Source organism: Erpetoichthys calabaricus, chromosome 6, assembly GCF_900747795.2.
Source record: "Erpetoichthys calabaricus chromosome 6, fErpCal1.3, whole genome shotgun sequence".
Classification (NCBI taxonomy): domain Eukaryota; kingdom Metazoa; phylum Chordata; class Cladistia; order Polypteriformes; family Polypteridae; genus Erpetoichthys; species Erpetoichthys calabaricus.
Genome location: NC_041399.2, coordinates 38,057,422 through 38,078,333, shown reverse-complemented (window position 1 = coordinate 38,078,333; position 20,912 = coordinate 38,057,422). Strand labels below are relative to the sequence as shown.

General features: G+C 37.6%; 1 protein-coding gene across 1 annotated transcript; it reads left to right on the top strand.

The window, feature by feature from the left end:
- Nucleotides 1–17,243: 17,243 nt before the first annotated feature.
- snai2 (snail family zinc finger 2) lies at nt 17,244–20,273 on the top strand. The gene is made up of 3 exons (XM_028803503.2): nt 17,244–17,483; nt 18,302–18,832; nt 19,518–20,273. The coding sequence occupies exons 1-3, from the start codon at nt 17,405–17,407 to the stop codon at nt 19,697–19,699; spliced, it is 792 nt and encodes a 263-aa protein (XP_028659336.1). The 5' UTR covers nt 17,244–17,404; the 3' UTR covers nt 19,700–20,273.
- Nucleotides 20,274–20,912: the final 639 nt, after the last annotated feature.

Sequence of the window (20,912 nt, the reverse complement as noted above, 5' to 3'; positions counted from 1 at the left end):
ACATAGGATGGAGCAGATTGTTTAAGGCTTTGTACACCATAAGCAGAATTTTAAAGTCAATTCTGAATGACACAGGTAACCAGTGTAGTGACATCAAAACTGGAGAGATGTGCTCAGATTTTCTTTTCCTAGTTAAGATTCTGGCAGCTGCATTCTGCACTCGTTGCAATTGATTGATGTCTTTTTTGGGTAGTCCTGAGAGGAGTGTGTTACAGTAATCTAGTTGACTAAAAACAAAACTTTGAACCAATTTTTCAGCATATTGCAAAGTTATAAGTGGTCTAATTTTTGCTATATTTCTTAAGTGAACAAATGCTGTCCTAGCAATCTGATTAATATGTGGTTTAAAATTTAGGTCAGAGTCAATAATCACCCATTTCATAAATAAATTAAGTATTCATCTTGTTCCATCAGTGCTACTGAGTTAAACAAAAGATAAGCAGAAGAGGACTGAGCAAACAGAACTTTTATTTTGGCTCTTTCAGGAGCAGCACTCAACCTTTACTCAACAATGGTGCCTTAATTCAAATGCAGAGTGAACAGGTCAACCTCCTAATTGTCTCCGTCACAGCAACTCTAGTTTTAAAGAACTCATTTATATCTTCCTCGAAAGGACTCAATTGTAGACAGAGAGGTGCAGCAGAGGCTAAGATTGGGTTAGAGGCAGTCTAACAGGACAACAGATGAGTTAAACTGGCTTTAAAGGCTCATAATAATGTGCAATGAGTGTTTTACGAGGTATAGTAGCTGCTGTACCGACAACTGCCATCCTGGGAGTATTTCTTTAGCACTAGAATGCTGTTTAGAAGAGCGTTTGACAGTCTCAGAGTGTGTTTCTTCAGCATTATAACACTGCATAAAATAGAATTTTCCCTGTAACTGAGGAGGCTGAAGCTGTGCTAGTGGATGGGACACAGTGCAAACTGTCAAAATATATAAAATGTTTAAAAACTGGCATATAAGACAGACTGGGTATAATATTCCAGCAAAGAATCTCTTAGTATGAAAAGCATCTCTAAAAAAAGTATTAATTTTGGGCAGCCTCTCAAATTTTAGAAGCTGGGTTCAAATCCCGGGTTTACTCTTTATCTGTAGTCGTTTTAAGGTTTTCAGCATGGGGTTTCCACTTCATGTTGATACTGTCCTCTTCCATCCCTAAAATGTCCATATTGGATTGACTGTTAATCCACTTGGTATGACCAGACGTTGGAGTTTTTACTCTTTAGAGCTTTACCACAAGACTCGTTTTAAATAGGAGCGCTATTTTCAGATCAGAATGTAGGATTCCATCTTCTCAGATTTATAATTCTGAGATTTAAGAGCTTTCTTCATTTCTTTAGTAATAGCTCTCCACCCTGTTACTGTATATATTTTTGTGACATCACAGTCATGTTATTATCAATGGTAGCTAAGGCTTACTAACCACTTTGGAGTATGGACATATAATATTTAAAGAAATATTCAAAGTGTTACACCTGGAATATCCTGATACAATATTTAACACATCATACTGGAGAACCTTAACTAGTACAGACATTTAAGAACCAATTAAGAACTTCTTTAAACAAAAGACTAGGTAAGTTGCAATAATAAAACATCTGACCAGTAGATGTCAGTATTGACTTTGATATGATGAACTGCTGCTTTAGTCACTTGTGCATTTTACTTTTGATTTTTGCAGTGGTTTTGTATTGCTTTTTAAAATTGTATTTGTTTTTAAAATAATCTGGTAAGAAATGATGTAGAGAGACTCCTTCATGTAAAATGCCACTTAATAATATTTGCCTAAATTTTCAGCTAAATGATTAAAAACACAGATTGGTGTGACAATATACATTTTAAAGCCTTTTTAACTGGGCACATTCAGCAAAACACAAAGATTATTCAGTCGTAAGTGAATAAGTGCTAACAAAATATCAACTTCATTTTTAAATGATACCAAGTTATTGCAAAATTAAAAAATAATATTTTTGTGAGAATTCTGGTTACAGTCACTTTTTTAACAGACTGATGCCCCAACCGTGAAGAATGTGGTTTAATATGTATGTAGCATAGGTCCGCCATGTAATATAATAAATTCTCGTGCCTTTATGGGGCCATACAATAAAGTTTATTACAAAAAACATATAAACAAATGCAACATAAAAAAGAAATACGACCCATCTAGGTATCCATTAATATGTGACTACAATTGAACTTTTCAATGTGAATAAAAACCCCACAAACCTTAAAGAACTTGTGAACCATTGGAAAACAAGGTAAAAGAAAATCTATAAACAACTGTGCAGCAAATCAATCTAACAATATAGTGAAAAGAGTAAAGAAAAACTTAACAAGCCCCATCGTCTCTACAAAACAACTAACTTAAAATTACTCAAAAATACCTTGAACAATAAAAATATATACATATGTACAAAAATATTTAAAGTCCCCATAAAAAATAACAGTTTAAATAATTAAAACCTACAAAGTAAAAGTAAACATTTGAGGTGGCAAAGGGATTTTACTGCTTCACGGCTCTATAATCGAACACCCAGTTAGGCCTTGATCTCTTCACACACCTGGCTCCAGACCTCTTCCAGGCCATTTTATAAATGTGAGTGAATTAGTCTTTAAAAAAGAGACAAAACCCACTTTATACAAAAAACTATGTGTTGCTATTTGTGCTATCCATATTTATCAATTCCACATGTAGATCAGATCACCGTGTTTAAAAGACTTATATTCATTAGATTCAGTTTGAAACTGATTTGTAGTTTTTCATTTTTTGTTTTCATTTTTGAGTGCATAAAATATTAATCTGTTATAAAACAAGTGTCCACCCATGCTTACAGTCAGGAGCAGTGTGTTAATTAGTGACACCTGAGGTAAGACACATTCCCATCCCTCACCCCCAAAATCTTTAGCATTAGACGATACACTTAATCTATATGCAATACGATATTGTAATATATTCTTAGAGCATGGGAAAAAAATAATGCATTAACAATAAAATAAAATATTATTCTTGGGAAAAAATGACAAAAAATATATTTAAAAAATAATACACAAAATTGGCATTAAAAATGAATGAAATATAAGTGTACAATATGAAATAAAAGTGTATAATGTGAAATTGAATGTGAAACTAATCAACTGCAGCTAAACAGGGCCTGCATATTTTAACTTGTACATGTGACTGATACAACACCATCGCTGAAATTAATACAGTTTAACCAAACAGCAATATAATCTGTAAAACTCAGGTTTTGTGATGCCCGCAGCTTTGAAATGCACATGCGTCATTTTGATTCTCGGACTCTCACAGTGAGGCATGGCACTGCAACTGCAAATTTGATGTTTGAAAATCAAAATATTTCTCACAATTTGTAAATGTAGTGTAGAAATAAGGCACTGAATGTGTGTGAAATTGTTAATCTTTACATTTTAATTTTATTATTTCTTAACAAATAAAAAAAAAATTAAAATGCCACCCTTATCAAATTGCAAAGGACATGTGATAATTACAATCGCCTCACTGTCTCACTCAAAGCACGGTGCTGCTTACAGTATCTAACCGCCAAAAACTAGTTCTTTATTGTGGGGGAATGATACAAATAGCTATCATTAAGTAAAACCTTGGAAAGTAAGTAACAAGTAATCAATATGTCTGGTGGACAGCAATTAAAACTGTCATACTCTAAAAGGGGAAACTCCAATTTTTACCATGGTAAATTAATAAGAATGGCTTTAAGCTTTAAATTACCACCTTGAGAGCTCTGCCTGGTCAGTCTGCCTGTGTGGAGTTTGCAATCGTACCCTTGTGAGATTTTTCTCCTGGTACCTTACGTTTTTCTCTTGTTCTAAAGACATTAAGTGTTAGGTGGAATGGCAGTTCCAGTTGGCACTCGGTGGTGACCTTGCATCCAGTTTGTTAATGACTTATTAATGAAAGTTACTAGTTATTTAATTAATTAATCCCATTCATGTAGTGCTTTTGTACCTAATCAAAGCACTTTATGCAGACAATGAGGAGCCACTTCAACCACCATCAATGTACAGAATCCACCTGGATGATGCAACGGCAGACATTATTGCGCCAGAACACTCAGTACAAATTATTATTAGGTGGTGAAGGGATGAGAGAAGGGATGAGAGAAATAGTTAACAAATGGGGTAATTAAAGGGCCAAATGGATATGGCCAAGCAGCACAATTTGACCAGGACATTGGGGTACACCAGGGGTGGGCAAAGTCATTCCTGGAGGGCCGCAGTGGCCGCGGGTTTTTGTTCCAACCCAGTTGCTTAATTAGAAAACAATCCTTGCCAATAATTACATTTCATGGCTTGTTAGTGCTTTAACTCTACTATGTCAAGTCATTCTCGTATCCTAGATTTTTTTTTTCCATTCTAAGGATATCATCCAAATACTTTGAAGTGTAAAACGGAGGGGTAATTCTCAATCCTTCACTTTTTTCTATTCTCTTTCCTTCCAAGTATTTAATTAAACCAAATAGTGCACGATAAATACACACAGGTGTAAAGGGTAACAAGCAAAATGGATAACTGCTGGTTTCTTTTGTCATTTGCATCTTATTGCTAATAAGGAGCAATTAAAAACTGAGAATGCAGCTGTTTAAGACTTAAATAAGCAATAAGGGTTCAAAATCTTATTGAGGGAGACCACTAAAATGAAGCAGAAGTGTTTCTTGAGCAATAAGTGCTTCTTATTGAACAACTGGGTTGGAACAAAAACCTGCAGCCACTGCGGCCCTCCAGGGATGACTTTGCCCACCCCTGGGGTACACCCTACTCTTTCTGTAAGATGCTGATGGATCTTCTATGACTACAGAGGGTCAGGACCTCGTCTCATTTGAAGGGCAGCACCATTTTTTCAGTGGGTCATTGGGATCCACACACAGACCACAGGGTAAGCACCTTCTGCTAGTCTTGCCAACACCTCTTCCGAGCTTTCCTGGTTGATTTCCAAACCAGCTACTGGCCAGACCCAAACATGTTTAACTTCAGGTGGATTACCTGTTCTAAAGTGCATGTGATATGCTTATTATAAAGTATTACTCTGCCCTAATTTATGACGAAACCCCACAATTTATTTTAGGGATCAATGAGGTGGCTATTTACTAGTTTATAAATATCTTTATGTCAATATGTATGGAATATATAACAAGCATATTTTTTCCCTTTCTTTCAAAAATATGATTATTAACATTATGTCACCTGCTGCTTAAAGTATGTCCTCACTGGCTTTTAATTGTCTGAGAAAAGAATGTAGCCTACACCCTTTATATTCTCTATCACTTCCAAACATACTTCTTTCATTAATATAACTTGTTTTTATTTTTTTAATAATAATAAATAGTTGAAAAAAATGTGTACATTTGCAGAGTAAAGTAAAAAAAAATGTAAAAAGTAAAGTTTTCAAAGTTACTGTAAGATTTTATAGCAGCACTTATGCTTAACGCATTTGTACTTAATGGAACATAAATTTTGTAGTGTACTTTTTAAACCATCACAGTAAACTGGCTTTAGAATAAACACTTTTCCAGTTGCATACCAAAAACTAATTCTGAAACTAGAAGCCAACTTACAAACTACATTTCAAATCAGTTAATTGGTTGGAGAAGAAGAGTACAAATAAGTGGAGAATTGTGTGAGGTGTTCAATGCAGACCCTCTGTGACCTGTCCCTAGGCCATTACTCTTCCTAATTTATATTAATGAATTATTTAGTAAATAATTTATTTATCTGAATTATTTAGTAAACGTGTGAAATTCAGATGACCTCAAAATAGGAGAGACAATGAATACTGATGTGACCACAGAAACAACTCTAAGAGGACTGGACAATCTGATAAACTGGGCAAACATTTGGAAAATGAGGTTTAATAGAGACAAGTGTGATAGGCCATGTAGCAAAGAAACATTACTTATAAATAAAGGATGGGCAAAGCTGTTCTTCAGAAAGCAACATTAAGTGAAGAATTTAGGGGTTTATGTTGATACAACCTTCTTGTAGTCCAGGGAACGTACATAAGCAGTAAAAGCCAAACTCAGTGTTAAATTATACTGTAAAATAATGGTGCTGTGCTCAGGTTGTTTAGTGAGGTGACATCTGGAGTACAACATATGGTTCTGGTTACCATGCAAAAACAAAAGAAAAAAGGATGTAGAATCACTAGAACATTTTGCAGGAGTGCTAACAAGTTCATCCTTGGATTAAAGGGCTTGTATTACTAACAGGCACAGGGAATTAACTCTCTTTAGTGCTGAAAAGACACTGTTGCATTGATACCTAATTCAAGTATGAAAAATTATCAAGGGTATCAAAAAGGTGAACTAACCGAATGTATTCAATCAATTGGTGAAATGTTTAATTGAGTACAATAGTCCATTCAAAAAAATATCCAGGAAGCCCTTCCTAGCTTCTAAATCCCAAACCCTGACTTCTTTTTAAAAGGTATCTGGATGAGATATTGGCTAGAAAATAACCAAACAAGCTTAATGGAGTGATTTGTCTCTTTTTAAAAGATTTTTCATACATCATGCTAGATGTCATCCAATTTGTATTTAATGTGTTAGTAAAAAAAACACAGTGATGGTACCCCAATCCATTCATTTAGTATGTGTGTCCATGTCAGTATAAACTAAGTAATACCAGACCAACCAAGAGTCAATAACTCATTTAAATTGCATGACTTTGGGATGAAATCAGGACACATGGTGAAAGCCAACATGAACATCTGGAGAAGATGAAACTCCAAATAGATACTGGATGGGCCAAGAATAACATCTAGCCTCCTAGAGCAGTGAAGAATGTAATCTTACTGGCACCCACCATTCCTTCTTAAATAAATAAATTGATTTGACAGTTATCTTTACATTACAAGATGGCTCCACCTCTTCTGGGGTTCAAAATACAAGGGAATGACACGAGAGCTCAACCAAGAAGACCTCAGCCTACTAGACGACTTGTGAAGGGATGCAAACCTCACCTCTGCTCTGGCCTTTACACAAGGAAGATTTGTCATCTGATCACACAGGAGCAAAACGCAAGTGTATAGACCCAGAAGTGTGTTTTTCATGATGGAAATAAAGACAGCAAAAGGGCAGAATTATTAAGTATTTCATGGCTCTCCAACTCTTCCTGAGGATTCTGAGGATTTTTTTTATAGAATTGACAGTGCAAGATCAGTGGAATTTATTTAAAAGAATGGCTGAGAAAATGAACCTTAAAACTGTGCTAGACTTTCTGCAAGATATTTTTAACAAATCTATCACTGCGACTTCAGGTGATTGTCCAGGAAGACCATGTGCAAAGGCACATGCATAAATTCATATACCAATTCTCAAGCAATTGTTGCTCATTAATTTCATTTATTTTTATTCGTTTGGCAGACACTTTTATCCAAAGCGACTTACTAAAGAGTTAATATTGTATATACTGTAGAATGCTGTTATTCTAAGTGGGTGCTTAGTTGTTTCACTCATACTGTTATTTTAATAATTTTATAAAGTAATAAAATATAATTTGCCTAGTAAATCATGAAAATACAAAGCAATATTTTCAAAAACTGAAATGTATGTTATATACTGTATAGAGAGTAGAAGTTGGAGAAAAGAAATGCCATGTTGCTGCATCTTTTTCGGTTAGCATGTTGCCCTTAAAGGACCCGATGCAGAGCATGGAAGAAGGGGGCATGAATAGAGCCCACTCACATGCAAGTAAGAACTATAACTGAGAACATTAGAACAATCTAGACAAGTACATACTATTCAGCCCAACAACACTCTTCTGTCCTATCCACTTATTTCTTCTACAATAACATCAAGTCTAGTCTTAAAAGTCCCTAAAGTCTTACTGTCTACCACACTACTCAGTAGCTTATTACATGTGTCTATGGTTCTCTGTGTAAAGAAAAATTTCCTAATGTTTCTGCTAAATTTACCCTGAAGTTTCCATGTGTCTACGTGTTCTTGATGAGCTCATTTTACAGTCATAGTCTCGATCCCAGCATAATTTTAAACACTTCAATCATGTCTCTTCTCTCAACTTTTTCCAGTGCTGCTATGTCTTTTTGGACTTCTGGGGACTAAAACTGTACATGGTACACCAGGTGAGGTCTAATCAGTATATTATAAAGCTTGAGCATAACCTCTTTGGACTTATACTCCACACATAGTTCTAGCTGCATCTCTTCTGCTTAACTCTACTATCCTGTGTCTGTGACCACTGTTAAATCTCAATAAGTATCATGCCTTGTATCAGCTTATCCATATTACAAACCGAAGGTTATGGACGCAGGGCGCATCGAAGCGCACGCGCACTGCAGCACTGCAACGAGCCCGCCCATAGCTAACGACACAACCACAGAAAGGTTAGTAATATGGACGAGAAGGTTGTACACCGGATGTCACACGCACTGCCGCACTGCAACGAGCCCGCCACCTGTAAACTAGACTTGCTCTAATCCACTGTGCCAGTAATGTAGATCACATAACGGTCATTCAGTTTGTCGCCCGCCCCATAAACTGGATATGGACGCTGGGCGCATCGATGCGCACGCGCACTGCCGCACTGCCGCACTGCAACAAGCCCGCCACAGAGAAAACAAAAAAGGTTGTAAACCGGATATGGACGCAGGGCGCTGGGCGCAGGGCGTATCGAGGCACACGCACACTGCTACACTGCAACGAGCCCGCCACAGAGAAAACAAAAACGAGAGGATTCAACGCATATGTGAATCACATTACAGTATTACAGTATGGAATCCCCAGACATCCAAACTACACGGCGTAAACCGGATATGGGCGCAGGGCTGAACTTGCTGTGCTCCACTCTGCCAGCAGTCGGTGTCAGCAAAGGCAACGGAATCACGTCTCCACAAAACGAGACCGCTTTAATACAGATATGCGTATGTTAAATGACATGTCCCCAGACGCACCCTCCCTCCATGATATGTCATCCATCCAGATATCGGACGGAACAGAAACTGATTGCCATTCTTGGATTTCCGATTCGCTAGCGAATCGCGGGCTTACTTGTGGAAATAAGGAAAGGAAGTGCAGGTGGTGTTGCCTCTGACTCCAATGGAGGTGCAAGGCGTGAAGCTGCAGGCATTATATGAGGCACAGGAGAACATCTGGAGCTACATGGAAGGAGTTATGGAGGAAGAAGTGACATTGGAGGGCAGCTAAGGAAGAAGATAGCAATTTTAACTGCAGAGTTAACAATGTTTCTGTTAAAGGCCACCTATTATTACTGAAGTCTAGAGAGCTAGTTTGTTTCTCCATCTCTCACATCCAAAGTATTACAATATGCATCTGTATTCCTTCTACCTCTGGTAACAAAATTTCTTATAACTAACTAAAGTTGTATGAAGCATCTACTTTGTTAAGTGATGTATTACTGATATACAGTATATTGATTAGCACATGCAACTAAGACTGTCATTGTACTTGTAACAAAAATTACCCTATAAATGTTTATACTGTATATTATATATACATATAATACCATATGTATACTATATATATATATATATATATATATATATATATATATATAAAAATCTTCATTTGGATCTTGATCTTTGTTTGTCCGCGAATGAATTAGAAGAAGAAGCACTAGATGGCAGTAGAGAGACAGCTAAAACATAGGCATTGCATTAAGAATCTCCTCCAGGCTTATACTACTGAAGACTGTAGTACTCCAGTCACACCTCAAAACACAGACATTCAAACTAAACAAATTGTTGTGCTTTAAATTAACTAATCTTTATATATAATCTTCATTTGGAACTTGATCTTTGTTTGTCCATGAATTCCACGCATCCGTAGACCACCTTCCAGTTTAATACGTTGTTGTTGCTCACGGATGTCAACAATGTGCCGGAATAACGAAAGGGGTGGTGGACAGTGTTACACTGGTTAGCTCCTGAGGCCTGGTTAGAGAATGAGATTGCCGAAGATAAAAGGAACATGCCTACGTAACATATGAATGAAAGAAAGACAGTGGGTAAAATGAATGACAACGTAACAGCACATTCCGGAAATTATTATTGTTACGTTGTAGCCGGCGAGTGCTGCGCGTCTCACAGTTGTACCGTGGCTTGCTCACATGTCAGTGAAGTGATCCCTATTTATGCTTTAAAGAGCCTGGATACCTATGTGTCCCCCTTTTATAACCATTGCTCTGTGTATATTGCCTTACTCTTTGGATTGCCACAAAGCCACCTGCGACATTGGAGAAAGGTTGAGAAGAGATCGTGAGAGGAAAAGACAGCGTCGTGAAAATGAGACGGACTGTGAATGGAGAGAAGCAGAAATGCTCCTACACCACCACATAATTACTAATCGAACAGTGATTCCGAGTAGGCCGTTCCTATCGAATCAATGTCCAAGGGTTTTCTTTTGTAATTTTGTTTCCCTCATAAAAAATCATAATGCTGTGCGAAGAAGGGCCCAGTTCACGACTGGCAGCCGCGTTTAAACAGGGAGCCCTTCACAGACAACTTTAACACGCGCAACGTAGTATATATATATATATATATATATATAGTAAGGTTTCTAAACTCTTTTGGGACGCCCCCCAATGGGACGAACGACACGCCGAAGAGTGTCAAGAAGCATAATCACCACGTCTGTGGAAGACGGCATATCCGTTACTAGGGCAACCACAGGCACCCAGCGCTGCAGCGGTTTACCACGAATAAGTGCCTGTCGTTGATGGGTGATGCAAGGAACATTATAAATGCAGGGAACAGTATTACTTGGCCATAACCCTGCCTGATTGCTGTGTCTGTGTATAGGAGAGGGGTAGATCCCGCTACGATAAATAACTGTGCTGTTCCTGTTTCAAGCGGAATAAAGCTGGTTTTGCTAAAGTACTGAGACTCAGCCTTGTGCTTTGGGGTGCAAGACAGGAACTCACACCTCACTATATATATATATATATATATATATATATATATATATATATATATTACATTCATTGCAATCGTAGTCTGAGTCTCGACGACCTGAATTGTGTGGTTACCTACCAGGTAACGCTTGTGGTTGATCTGCCATTCGGTAAACATCTGCCACGGTGCCCTCTTTCAGTTGCGAGAAGCAGATCATGGAATGTTGCATAGTTTTACTGTCAAATAATGCAAATAGTACGCGACACATGTTTTGCCCTCATTTGGGCTCATCAGGTGTAAACACTCTACTGCTCCCCAGTCGGGGCATCGAACCTCAGACGTCAGCGTCAGAGATGAAGCCCCTTTATGTTGCGCCATGGCGTGTGGTTCGTTTATTTGATAACCTGTAGGTCTGGAGTAATTACATTCATTGCATTCGTAGTCTGAGTCTCGACGACCTGAATTGTGTGGTTACCTACTAGGTAACGCTTTATTTGAAAGTAAAACTATGCAACATTCCATGATCTACTTCTCGCAACTGAAAGAGGGCACTGTGGCAGATGTTTGCTGAATGGCAGACCAACCACAAGTGTTACCTGGTAGGTAACCACACAATTCAGGTCATCGAGACTCAAACTACGAATGCAATGAATGTAATTACTCCGGATCTACAGGTTGTCAAATAAACAAACCACACGCCATGGCGCAGCGTAAAGGGGCTTTGTCTCTGACGCTGACATCCGAGGTTTGATCCCCGAGAGGGGAGCAGTAGAGTGTGTAAGCCTGATGAGCCCAAATGAGGGCGAAACACATGTTGCGTACTCTTTGCATTATTTGACAGTAAAACTATGCAACATACATATATATAAATATATATATATATATATATATGGTTGAAATAGTTTACTGTCAAATAATGCAAAGAGTACGCGACACGTGTTTCGCCCTAATTCTGGGCTCATCAGGCGTACACACTCACTGCACTCCCTCTTGGGAATCGAACCTCGGACGTCAGCGCTAGAGGCGAAGCCCCTAACGTTGCGCCACGGCATGTGGTTCGTTCATTTGACAGCATGTAGATCGGGGTAATTACATTCACGGCATTCATAGTCTGAATCACAATCTGATTGTATGGGTGGTTACCTACCAGGTAATGCTTGTGGTTGGTCAGCAAGTCGGACAGTAAACTATTTCAACCATTCTATGATCTGCTTCTCGCAACTGAAAGAGGGCACCGTGGCGGATGTTAGCCGACTTGCTGACCAACCACAAGCGTTACCTAGTAGGTAACCACCCATACAATCAGATTGTGATTCAGACTACAAATGCTGTGAATATATATATATATATATATATATATATATATATAAATGCATATTTATACATGCATGCATACATATTTACAGTATGTGTTTATGTATGTATACAATATACTGCTCTTTATAGTTCATCCTTCACCAGTTACAAAACTGTGAAAAGTAGGCAGAATGATGTCCATCCAGAAAACCTCTAACAGCATTTGCAAAAACAGCAGACTAGCCTAAGCACTAAAGGTGTAATTCAATGAGTAATAAATTCCATTCACTGGGAGACTTCATTGTCACCTGCTTTTCATTTTGCCTTTCCTCTCTGTTGACTAACTACCTTTGATTATTTCGCTGCATTTTTTTAGAAGAGGCAATTCTGTCCAGAAAAGCAATAGGGAGAATGTCATGAATTATTTGTTATTTATACAAAATCTAATTAATTATAAGATTTGCCCAGCCTTTAAAAAGTTCCCAAATAAACTTATTTAAAGTAAAATGAATTTCAGACATTTTGCTTCTCGGAAGAGTGTGGAGTTAGTCATTGCCAATAGCTTCCTGGGATAATTTATAGCCTTAATGATTTACGGCTTACTGCTGTTGGAACCACAGGAACCTTTCTATTCAAGGTGTGGGGGAGGCCAGGCTGATCCCAACCTGCAGTGCCCAGCTGCTTTTCATTTAGTTGTCTCTTGCCTGTTCCATGTGTTTGCTGATGAAGGCTTCTTCCTGTTAATTCTTGTTCTGTATTTTTGATTTATCTGATTAAAGTTCATAATGACATGAAAATACGTAACTAGATAAAAGGAAAAGTGCAATAACACCATTAGATGGCAGCAGTTTTCACCAACAGACTTCATGCTTGGATTGCTGCACCATTTATGAAAGTTCAGTCACTGTAATTCTATAACTGCAAATAAAAATGATTTCAAAGAGAATCCAGTTGTTTAACAAATAAATGTAATGTGTCCCATCCTTTTCATTTCAGTTTTAGGTCTCTTCTTGGTTGTTTTTTTGATTCTTGCTAATATCTTATTTTGTGTGGTATTTAAAACTAAAAGAAAAGTTGGGCGACTCTTGTTAGGAGGAGCAGTACTTTATACTTTACTTATCAGCTAAAATAAATAGAAAAATCCTCTGAGACCTGATACACTTGATAGGTTAATTTTCATTAATCAGTAGCAAAATAAAATAAAAAAAAACCAAAATGGTTTTAAATAAATGCTTAATTCACAAAATGTTTTAGATTAGATTAGAGTAGATTAGATAAAATTAGATTAGATAAACTTTATTATTCCAATGGGGAAATTCAGATACATACAGCAGAAGAAACATAAAAAAGAATATAGAATGATGAGATGTGTTTTACCGTTTAACACACAACCAATTTACAAATCAGAAACAATAATAAAAAAACCCAAAATTATCCATGTATCTCATACCTTAATAATGCCTCCCTGAGACTGTGACTACTCCTTTTATTTTTAGCTAAGTTACAAGTTTTTTTTTTCTTCTCAGTTTACGTTTAATCATTCTGTTTTTGTATTGGGGGTATTGTCTCTCCCTCCCTCCCTCCTTGGCTTGTTCAGACAGTGCTGGCTCAGTGGTTCATGCCACTGCCTCACAGTGCAGTTTCCTGGCTTTAAAATCTACCCTGGCCACTGTCTTGGTGACATTAGCATGCTGTCCCTGTGTACGCATGGGTTTTTCACCTGCTACTCCCATTTTCATCCAAATATTGTGTATGTTAGGCAGGCCCGGTCTTAGGTATTATGCGGCCCTAGGCGAAAGGGGGGTCCAGGGGCCCCTTGAGGGGGGCGGAGCCCCCCTGGAAGCTCTGTGAAATGCGTGAAAATTAGACCAAGGAGTCGATCCGGGGCCCCCCGGACGCCGGGGCCCTAGGTGGTCGCCTACTTCGCCTATGCCTAAGGCCGGGCCTGATTGGGACAAATAATGCTGTAGTATATTTAAGTATATATGACAATTGCTCACTCGGACAATTTGTTTTGGGGGCCCCCAAGAAGGCGGGGGCCCTAAGCTATAGCTTGTGTAGCTTATAAGTAAATCCTGCACTGATGTTAGGTTAATTGGACATTCAAAATTGTGCCATAAGGTGAACTGCCTTTCGTCTTACACTCAATGCTACCTGAATTGGCACCAATTCCCCATAACCCCAAACTAGACAAGTGGGTTAGAAGATGGATTGATAAATAGCAAATATAAATACACCATATCAAATCCACTTAATCTACAATCTTAAAAATAATGTTTCTTTAACAGCAGTTTACAGTTCTTTTTGGGGTTGTATGACTCCTTGTAGAACTTTTGTATGACAAAGACCCATTTCATTCCGGGATGGGTTCTTTGTGTATGAAATTGGTTCTCTGTACTCTGAAAAAACTTTCCAATATGTAGATAAAAATGAAATGTTTAATGTATGGTAAGGTACCTAGCTGGACACTACCAGTTTATGAAAACCTGGAATTATCCTGCATTACTGTACATATACAGCAAGAGTCCTTTTAAAATCATAGTCCATTGGTATTTCACAAATTTCTTACCATCTATTTATAGTTCTTTAAAATATGGAGCCTGTTACAGATCTAAATAAATAAAGGTTCTTTCTGGAATCTTCATATGGATGGTGTCTTTAGGAAGCCAAAAATGGTTCCCTTATGACATTGCTTTGAAGAACCACTCTGGCATCTTTATTTTTAACAGTGTAATTCAGGGTCACAGAACTTATCACCAGCCCAAACAATTATTCCCGTCATGACCTTACATCCCATGCAGTATTATGTCCTCCTTAGATTATAATGAAAATTTTACCTCCGAGACGCACCATATAAAGACATAAGCATATTTGTTTTACACTTGAAGCACTAGTAATATCAGTGATGTTGTGAAGTTTTTTCTACAAGGCAATAGTGAATTCTCAATTCTGCGCGCGCAGTTTCAATCGAGACCTACGTCACACGTGTTGCTACTCCTAAATCTTTTCCAAAAACACATTATATCTTTTAAATAATAATGCGCACGGAAACAAGAAACAATTTAACAATTCTGCTGTACCCACTAGAGGGAGCTCTAAGTTGTGTCGAAAGCTTATACTGTAATATAAATAGAGGCCGTGCTATACGCTGAGCGTACGCTAGATGGCGATAAATAAACGGTGTAACTCTAATATCCCTTGACGTAACTGCTTAAACATCGTGTAACTATTTACTGAAAACCTGTTGTCTCTACAAGGCTTAAACCTGCCCGCAGGCTACAAAGTTCTGCGTTGGGAATGCACTGCGTGAGTCGATTTGTATCTGTCTTATTAGGCGAAGGCATGCATTGAAGGGCTCAGTAATTTACAGCTTGCAGTTGAAGGATTTACCCTTCTATCAGTCTATCAATACTTAAATAAAAAAGAATTTGGCTTCGTGTATAACTTTTTGTATTGTATAGAAAATTGCATGATTGATTAAAACAAACCAATAAAAAATAAATAACGCAGCACAATAATCTCCAACACACTTAGTCCATTTCTGAATCGCGGAGTTTATACCGCTGGACCACTCATATAGTTATCAACTCCCAAGCGGGACAATGTGGACTCGCCAATTGACTAAACCTGACGGTCTTTGGGATCGTGGGAGGAAAACCAGCATAGTCTAGGATATTCCACGTAAACCAGGGAATATCTTTAGAAATCCAGACATGCTAAAGAAAATTTAAAACATGATTGAACCTTGCATGAGCCTTTGGTGTGCGCTAAGCTATAACGGAGAGTCAGTATTCATACAAACACAATAAACACACACACAGTTATGATGAATGAACTTATTCTGTTATCAGAATAGACGGCCCGCCTCTCTGGCATTCGACGAGTTGTATATTGGTGACAAAGCCTGAATGGATCTACCGAAGCATCGCAAGCAGCATGTGTATTGCTTAATAACACTGATGTGTCGCACGTATTTATCCTCAGGAAATACTCGGACTCCTGGGAAACAATTTGTGAAAAGAAGCGAAATGCCCATTGTCTTCTTAATAGCCTGATGCAAAGCGCAGCACCGTAGCTCACAAAGGAAACGGCTAATAAAGTGCCATTCTGAAGTTTATCACGTAGCAGTTCGGCATTGAGTTCGGACAGCATCAGCGCGGAAGTGTGATTCATTTTCATGTAACTTTTTACAACTTAATTAGAAACTTATTTTGAATTTAAGGGTACTACTTAACTCGTGCAATTCTTTCATTGCATCATCATTCGAAAAGCTCCAGATTGAATGACTTAATTGCAAAAGTCATAATATCTCTTAAATCGTTTATTATTTAAGCATAATAGTGATCACTTCAGAAATGTAGGGTTTCTCAGATACAAGAGTCAACCTTCCCTCTTCGCGTGTTGTTTTCTTGAGTTATATACACTGCAAACGTGTATATATGCACATTTTATAGACTGGGCAATTATCCAGACTAACAAATTCCGTTTTCTGAAGTGCTTGATTAAAACAAAAAAAGTACAGTGTGCTGCAAGTAATAGTCAATTGGCGCCGCTCCATTTTAATAGTCCCCCACTTCACCACATATAAAATGACACTTGACGTCGTTTTATTGCCAATGGCGATCTTTAAGAAAATAAACTGTACAGAAAGAGTTGTACATTTTTAGAAAGCAAGAAAGAACGACGTCATCAGTGTTGTATTGTAAAGAGTTACAAAGGTGGCGTTTCTTTGCGAAATAAATGAGTATTATTAAAAGAAAAGAAGATCATATTTGTCACCCTTTTTACATTCCAAAGGACAGACAGGAATGCATTTGAAAGGGCTGCTGACTTTCAAGTAACAAGTCTAAACACTACCACTCGTTTCTAAAAGCAGTTCTGCACAGACACCTGTCTCGCTAGAAGGTGGCTGACACTCCTCCCACCAGCTAGACCCCTTCAGTGTAAAAGGAGAGTTCATTGGTTTTCATAGGAGCGGCCTATGCAAATGACATGCTACTGGCCCCGCCCCTGCACCTGACAGGGAATATTTACAGCTCTAAACAGAGATTCCCTGTACTGCCACTACAGAGTTTCACTACGAAGATATGTTACTTCTCTGGACTATGCAATAGGAACAAGTGGAGCTGCAGTGATTTAGGAACTGGAAACCGTTAGCCGTCGAAAAGTTTACTGCTACGATTTTCCAAAGAAAGTTCATCCTTCAAAATGCCACGTTCTTTTCTTGTTAAGAAGCATATAAATTCTGCGAAAAAGCCAAATTATAGCGAACTGGATACTCACACAGGTAAAATGCACATTGAAATATTGTCAGACATCTCTTAAGAATTTTCATGGTTTATTCATAGCAAGAACATGCGTCTGTTTTTTTTTTAAATAAGTAATTATGTTAAGTCTTGAATGTTAGATATGCTATCTATCTATCTATCTATCTATCTATCTATCTATCTATCTATCTATCTATCTATCTATCTATCTATCTATCTATCTATCTCGCATAAAGGTAAATCGTCGATAAATCGTTTTATTCTGTTAAATGCCTTCAGTATGCTCAGCATTAAAATCTTTCTCTGATATGTGAGTTTCTGTATCATTTTACATTATTCCACATATCATAAATGAAATGCTATTGCCTGCCATTCTTCCGCAGCCATAAAAGAACAGTTTTTAATGACAAAATTCCGAACACGAAACAGAGACGGTTAATCTGAGCACGAAAAGGGAGGAGAAACGAACCTCATTGCGCCTTAGCTCTCCTGCTACCATCTGGTCTGCATACTCTTAGAATTCGTGGCAGGAATAGCAAAACTTTACTGACTTCAGGAATCAGACGACTCTGATTTTATTTATGCTGAAATTATGTTTTTTGAAACAATGTACCTGATTATCATCCGATTATGTGCATGATTTATGTATCTTAATAGGAAAGACCGATAGATTAATGGATTGTGCGGTGCATAGACAATTTTATTTTAAAAAATCTAAAATGATATAGCCTACAGGATTATTTTATTGTATTTTTTGTCATTCACAGCTGTTTTTCTACAGAGTGGGAGACTGCATTTTGCTTTGGCCTAAACTTAATTTTTTTCTCTTCCTCCACAGTTTTCATTTCGCCATATCTGTACAAAAGTTACCCAGTGCCTGTCATTCCACAGCCGGAGATCCTGAGCTACAACCCCATTACAGTCTGGAGCAGCTTGCCGTTATCTCCTTTAACGAGCGATCTCTCGCCAATTTCTGGATACGCCTCCTCAATCGGCCGGGTTAGTCCTCCTCCGCCGTCTGACACTTCTTCCAAAGATCACAGTGGTTCGGAAAGTCCCATTAGCGACGAAGATGAGAGGATGATCACAAAACTCTCCGATCCACATGCGGTGGAAGCGGAAAAGTTTCAATGCAGTTTGTGCAGCAAGTCTTACTCTACGTATTCCGGACTACTCAAGCACAAACAGCTGCACTGTGATGCTCAGACCCGAAAGTCTTTCAGTTGTAAATATTGCGAGAAGGAATATGTCAGCCTAGGAGCCCTCAAGATGCACATCAGGACCCACACGCTGCCTTGTGTCTGCAAAATATGTGGAAAAGCCTTTTCTAGACCGTGGCTGCTTCAGGGGCACATCCGAACGCACACTGGTAAGAGACCGGAATGATATTCATTTTGTGTAAGCGGAAAGGGCGTGTAAAATTATGGTTATTGCGATTATTGTGATTACAGTGATTTAATATTAGTTTCTGAAATGAAAATTGTCGAATTGATCGCAGCTGGCGAGCAAGTTACTTTCAAAGGGCAGGAAAGGAGTTTGACTTCCTGTGAATACGTGCAGACATCAAAGGGTTAATGGAATATAATAGATGGTTGTGTGCAACTGTCACGCCCAGAAGTATTCACTGAATATACACTTCTTAGTGGCAGTACTGGCACCTTATTACATTTTATAGGAGAAAGAAAGAAAGAAAGAAAGAAAGAAAGAAAGAAAGAAAGAAATTAATTTGGCTGATTACAGCCCACACATATGTTGTAGATTTTCACAATGCACCTGCTACAAATGATTCATTAGCCATCGCCCAGATCATGCGCACTACTTCCTATACACATTATGATCTGTTCTCTACTTTTTTAGTAGTTTATTGAACTATTGTAAATTCTTTTTTTTTTCTTCTTTTTTTTCTATCTATGTGAAGTCAATCTGAATGCCAGTGATATTGTTCTCTCCGTCTCTGCAACTAATTTACTCTGGGGAGGAAACTTTCACTGAGGAGAGGCATTTGAAATAATTAAGTACTAATGGATTGCATTTGTGTATTTCCTTTCTTGCAGGAGAGAAGCCATTTTCATGTCCTCATTGCAGCAGAGCATTTGCAGACAGGTCGAACCTCAGAGCACACTTACAGACCCATTCTGATGTAAAAAAGTACCAATGCAAGAACTGTTCCAAAACCTTCTCACGGATGTCACTTCTTCACAAACATGAAGAGTCAGGCTGCTGTGTAGCACACTGAGCAGAAGTGATCTGGAACATTTTTAGCAATTTATACGACTCCAGTGGAGGAAACAAAGACCTTAAATGCATTCTTGTCCATTCACGCATATTCCACAGGTCTTCCAGTGTGTTTAATTTAAATCAGTATTGTTTCTTTTGTAGCATTAATTTCAGCTGGGAGACTACTTTAATAGTGCCTTATTTTAACAGTATGAGTATTCATAGGGCCTTTTTTTGTGACAGGCCATAACTGAATATTTTTGGACGTTTTTTTAATTAATAATGGTGGTGTATTGAAGAGTATATTTTGTAATGTATACCCACCTGTGCCTTTTGTAAAGATAGCCAAACATTTCAGCTGCTGGAAGCACAGTATGCCATCACACTCCTACAAGTGCCTTTTTTATTTGGCATTTGGAAAATTTGTTTAGTTTTTATTATTGTAAATGTGTTATATTTTTATATATTTGAATGTATAATGTGTGAATGAGTCTTGTGACTGAAACTGTTTGAGAACATTGTGAGAGAATGAATGGAAATAACTGTTTTTTATACGTTTTAAATAAACATTTTTGCCATAAATTAAAAAAAAATGTGTTTTTGTTTTGTTATATATTCTAACATATACTGTATATGGTCGGAGGAGATTTTATGAATATAATTGTATTCATATTATAAAATTGTTAAAGGCTACTTTATTATATGTCCAATAGTGGCTGATTATATGCTGTAGTCATCATACAGTGTCTTTTCCAACAAGTGATTTCAGTCTGTAATTTGACAATGCTGGAAAGATGTGTTCTTATCAAACTAAAAAACAGACGCTTTTAGATCAAATTGAATAAAACTAATTGATGTAACACAGCAAAGACTCACTGGTAACTAAGCCAACAAAGGTAGTTTTATCAACTGGCATTTTACTGTGACAAGTCCGAGCTCCCTTCACTTTTCACACTCACATGATGACCTCTGTGACCAGAGGAAATTTCAATTTTAGAAACTGGGGAAAAATGTTATTATGAATTGCATACATATAATAACTTTTACTTGGAAAGCATCATATTTCTACAAGTGTGAGACTTTCCTAAGGTAGAGTTTTATTCACTGCTGTAGGCTGCAACACCTGCTCTTATATCATGTGTATTTTAGTCAATTATTAAACACAGCAATAACCAATGCAATTTCTCGTATGATAATGTAATAGCAAGTCATATAATATATATATATAGATT

Excerpts from the sequence above, each read along its gene's own strand:
- snai2 (XM_028803503.2), top strand. The coding sequence starts at position 17,405 with ATGCCACGTTCTTTTCTTGTTAAGAAGCATATAAATTCTGCGAAAAAG. Across the intron at positions 17,484-18,301 it reads CGAACTGGATACTCACACAG|TTTTCATTTCGCCATATCTG; the intron begins GTAAAATGCACA and ends CTTCCTCCACAG. Across the intron at positions 18,833-19,517 it reads GCACATCCGAACGCACACTG|GAGAGAAGCCATTTTCATGT; the intron begins GTAAGAGACCGG and ends CCTTTCTTGCAG.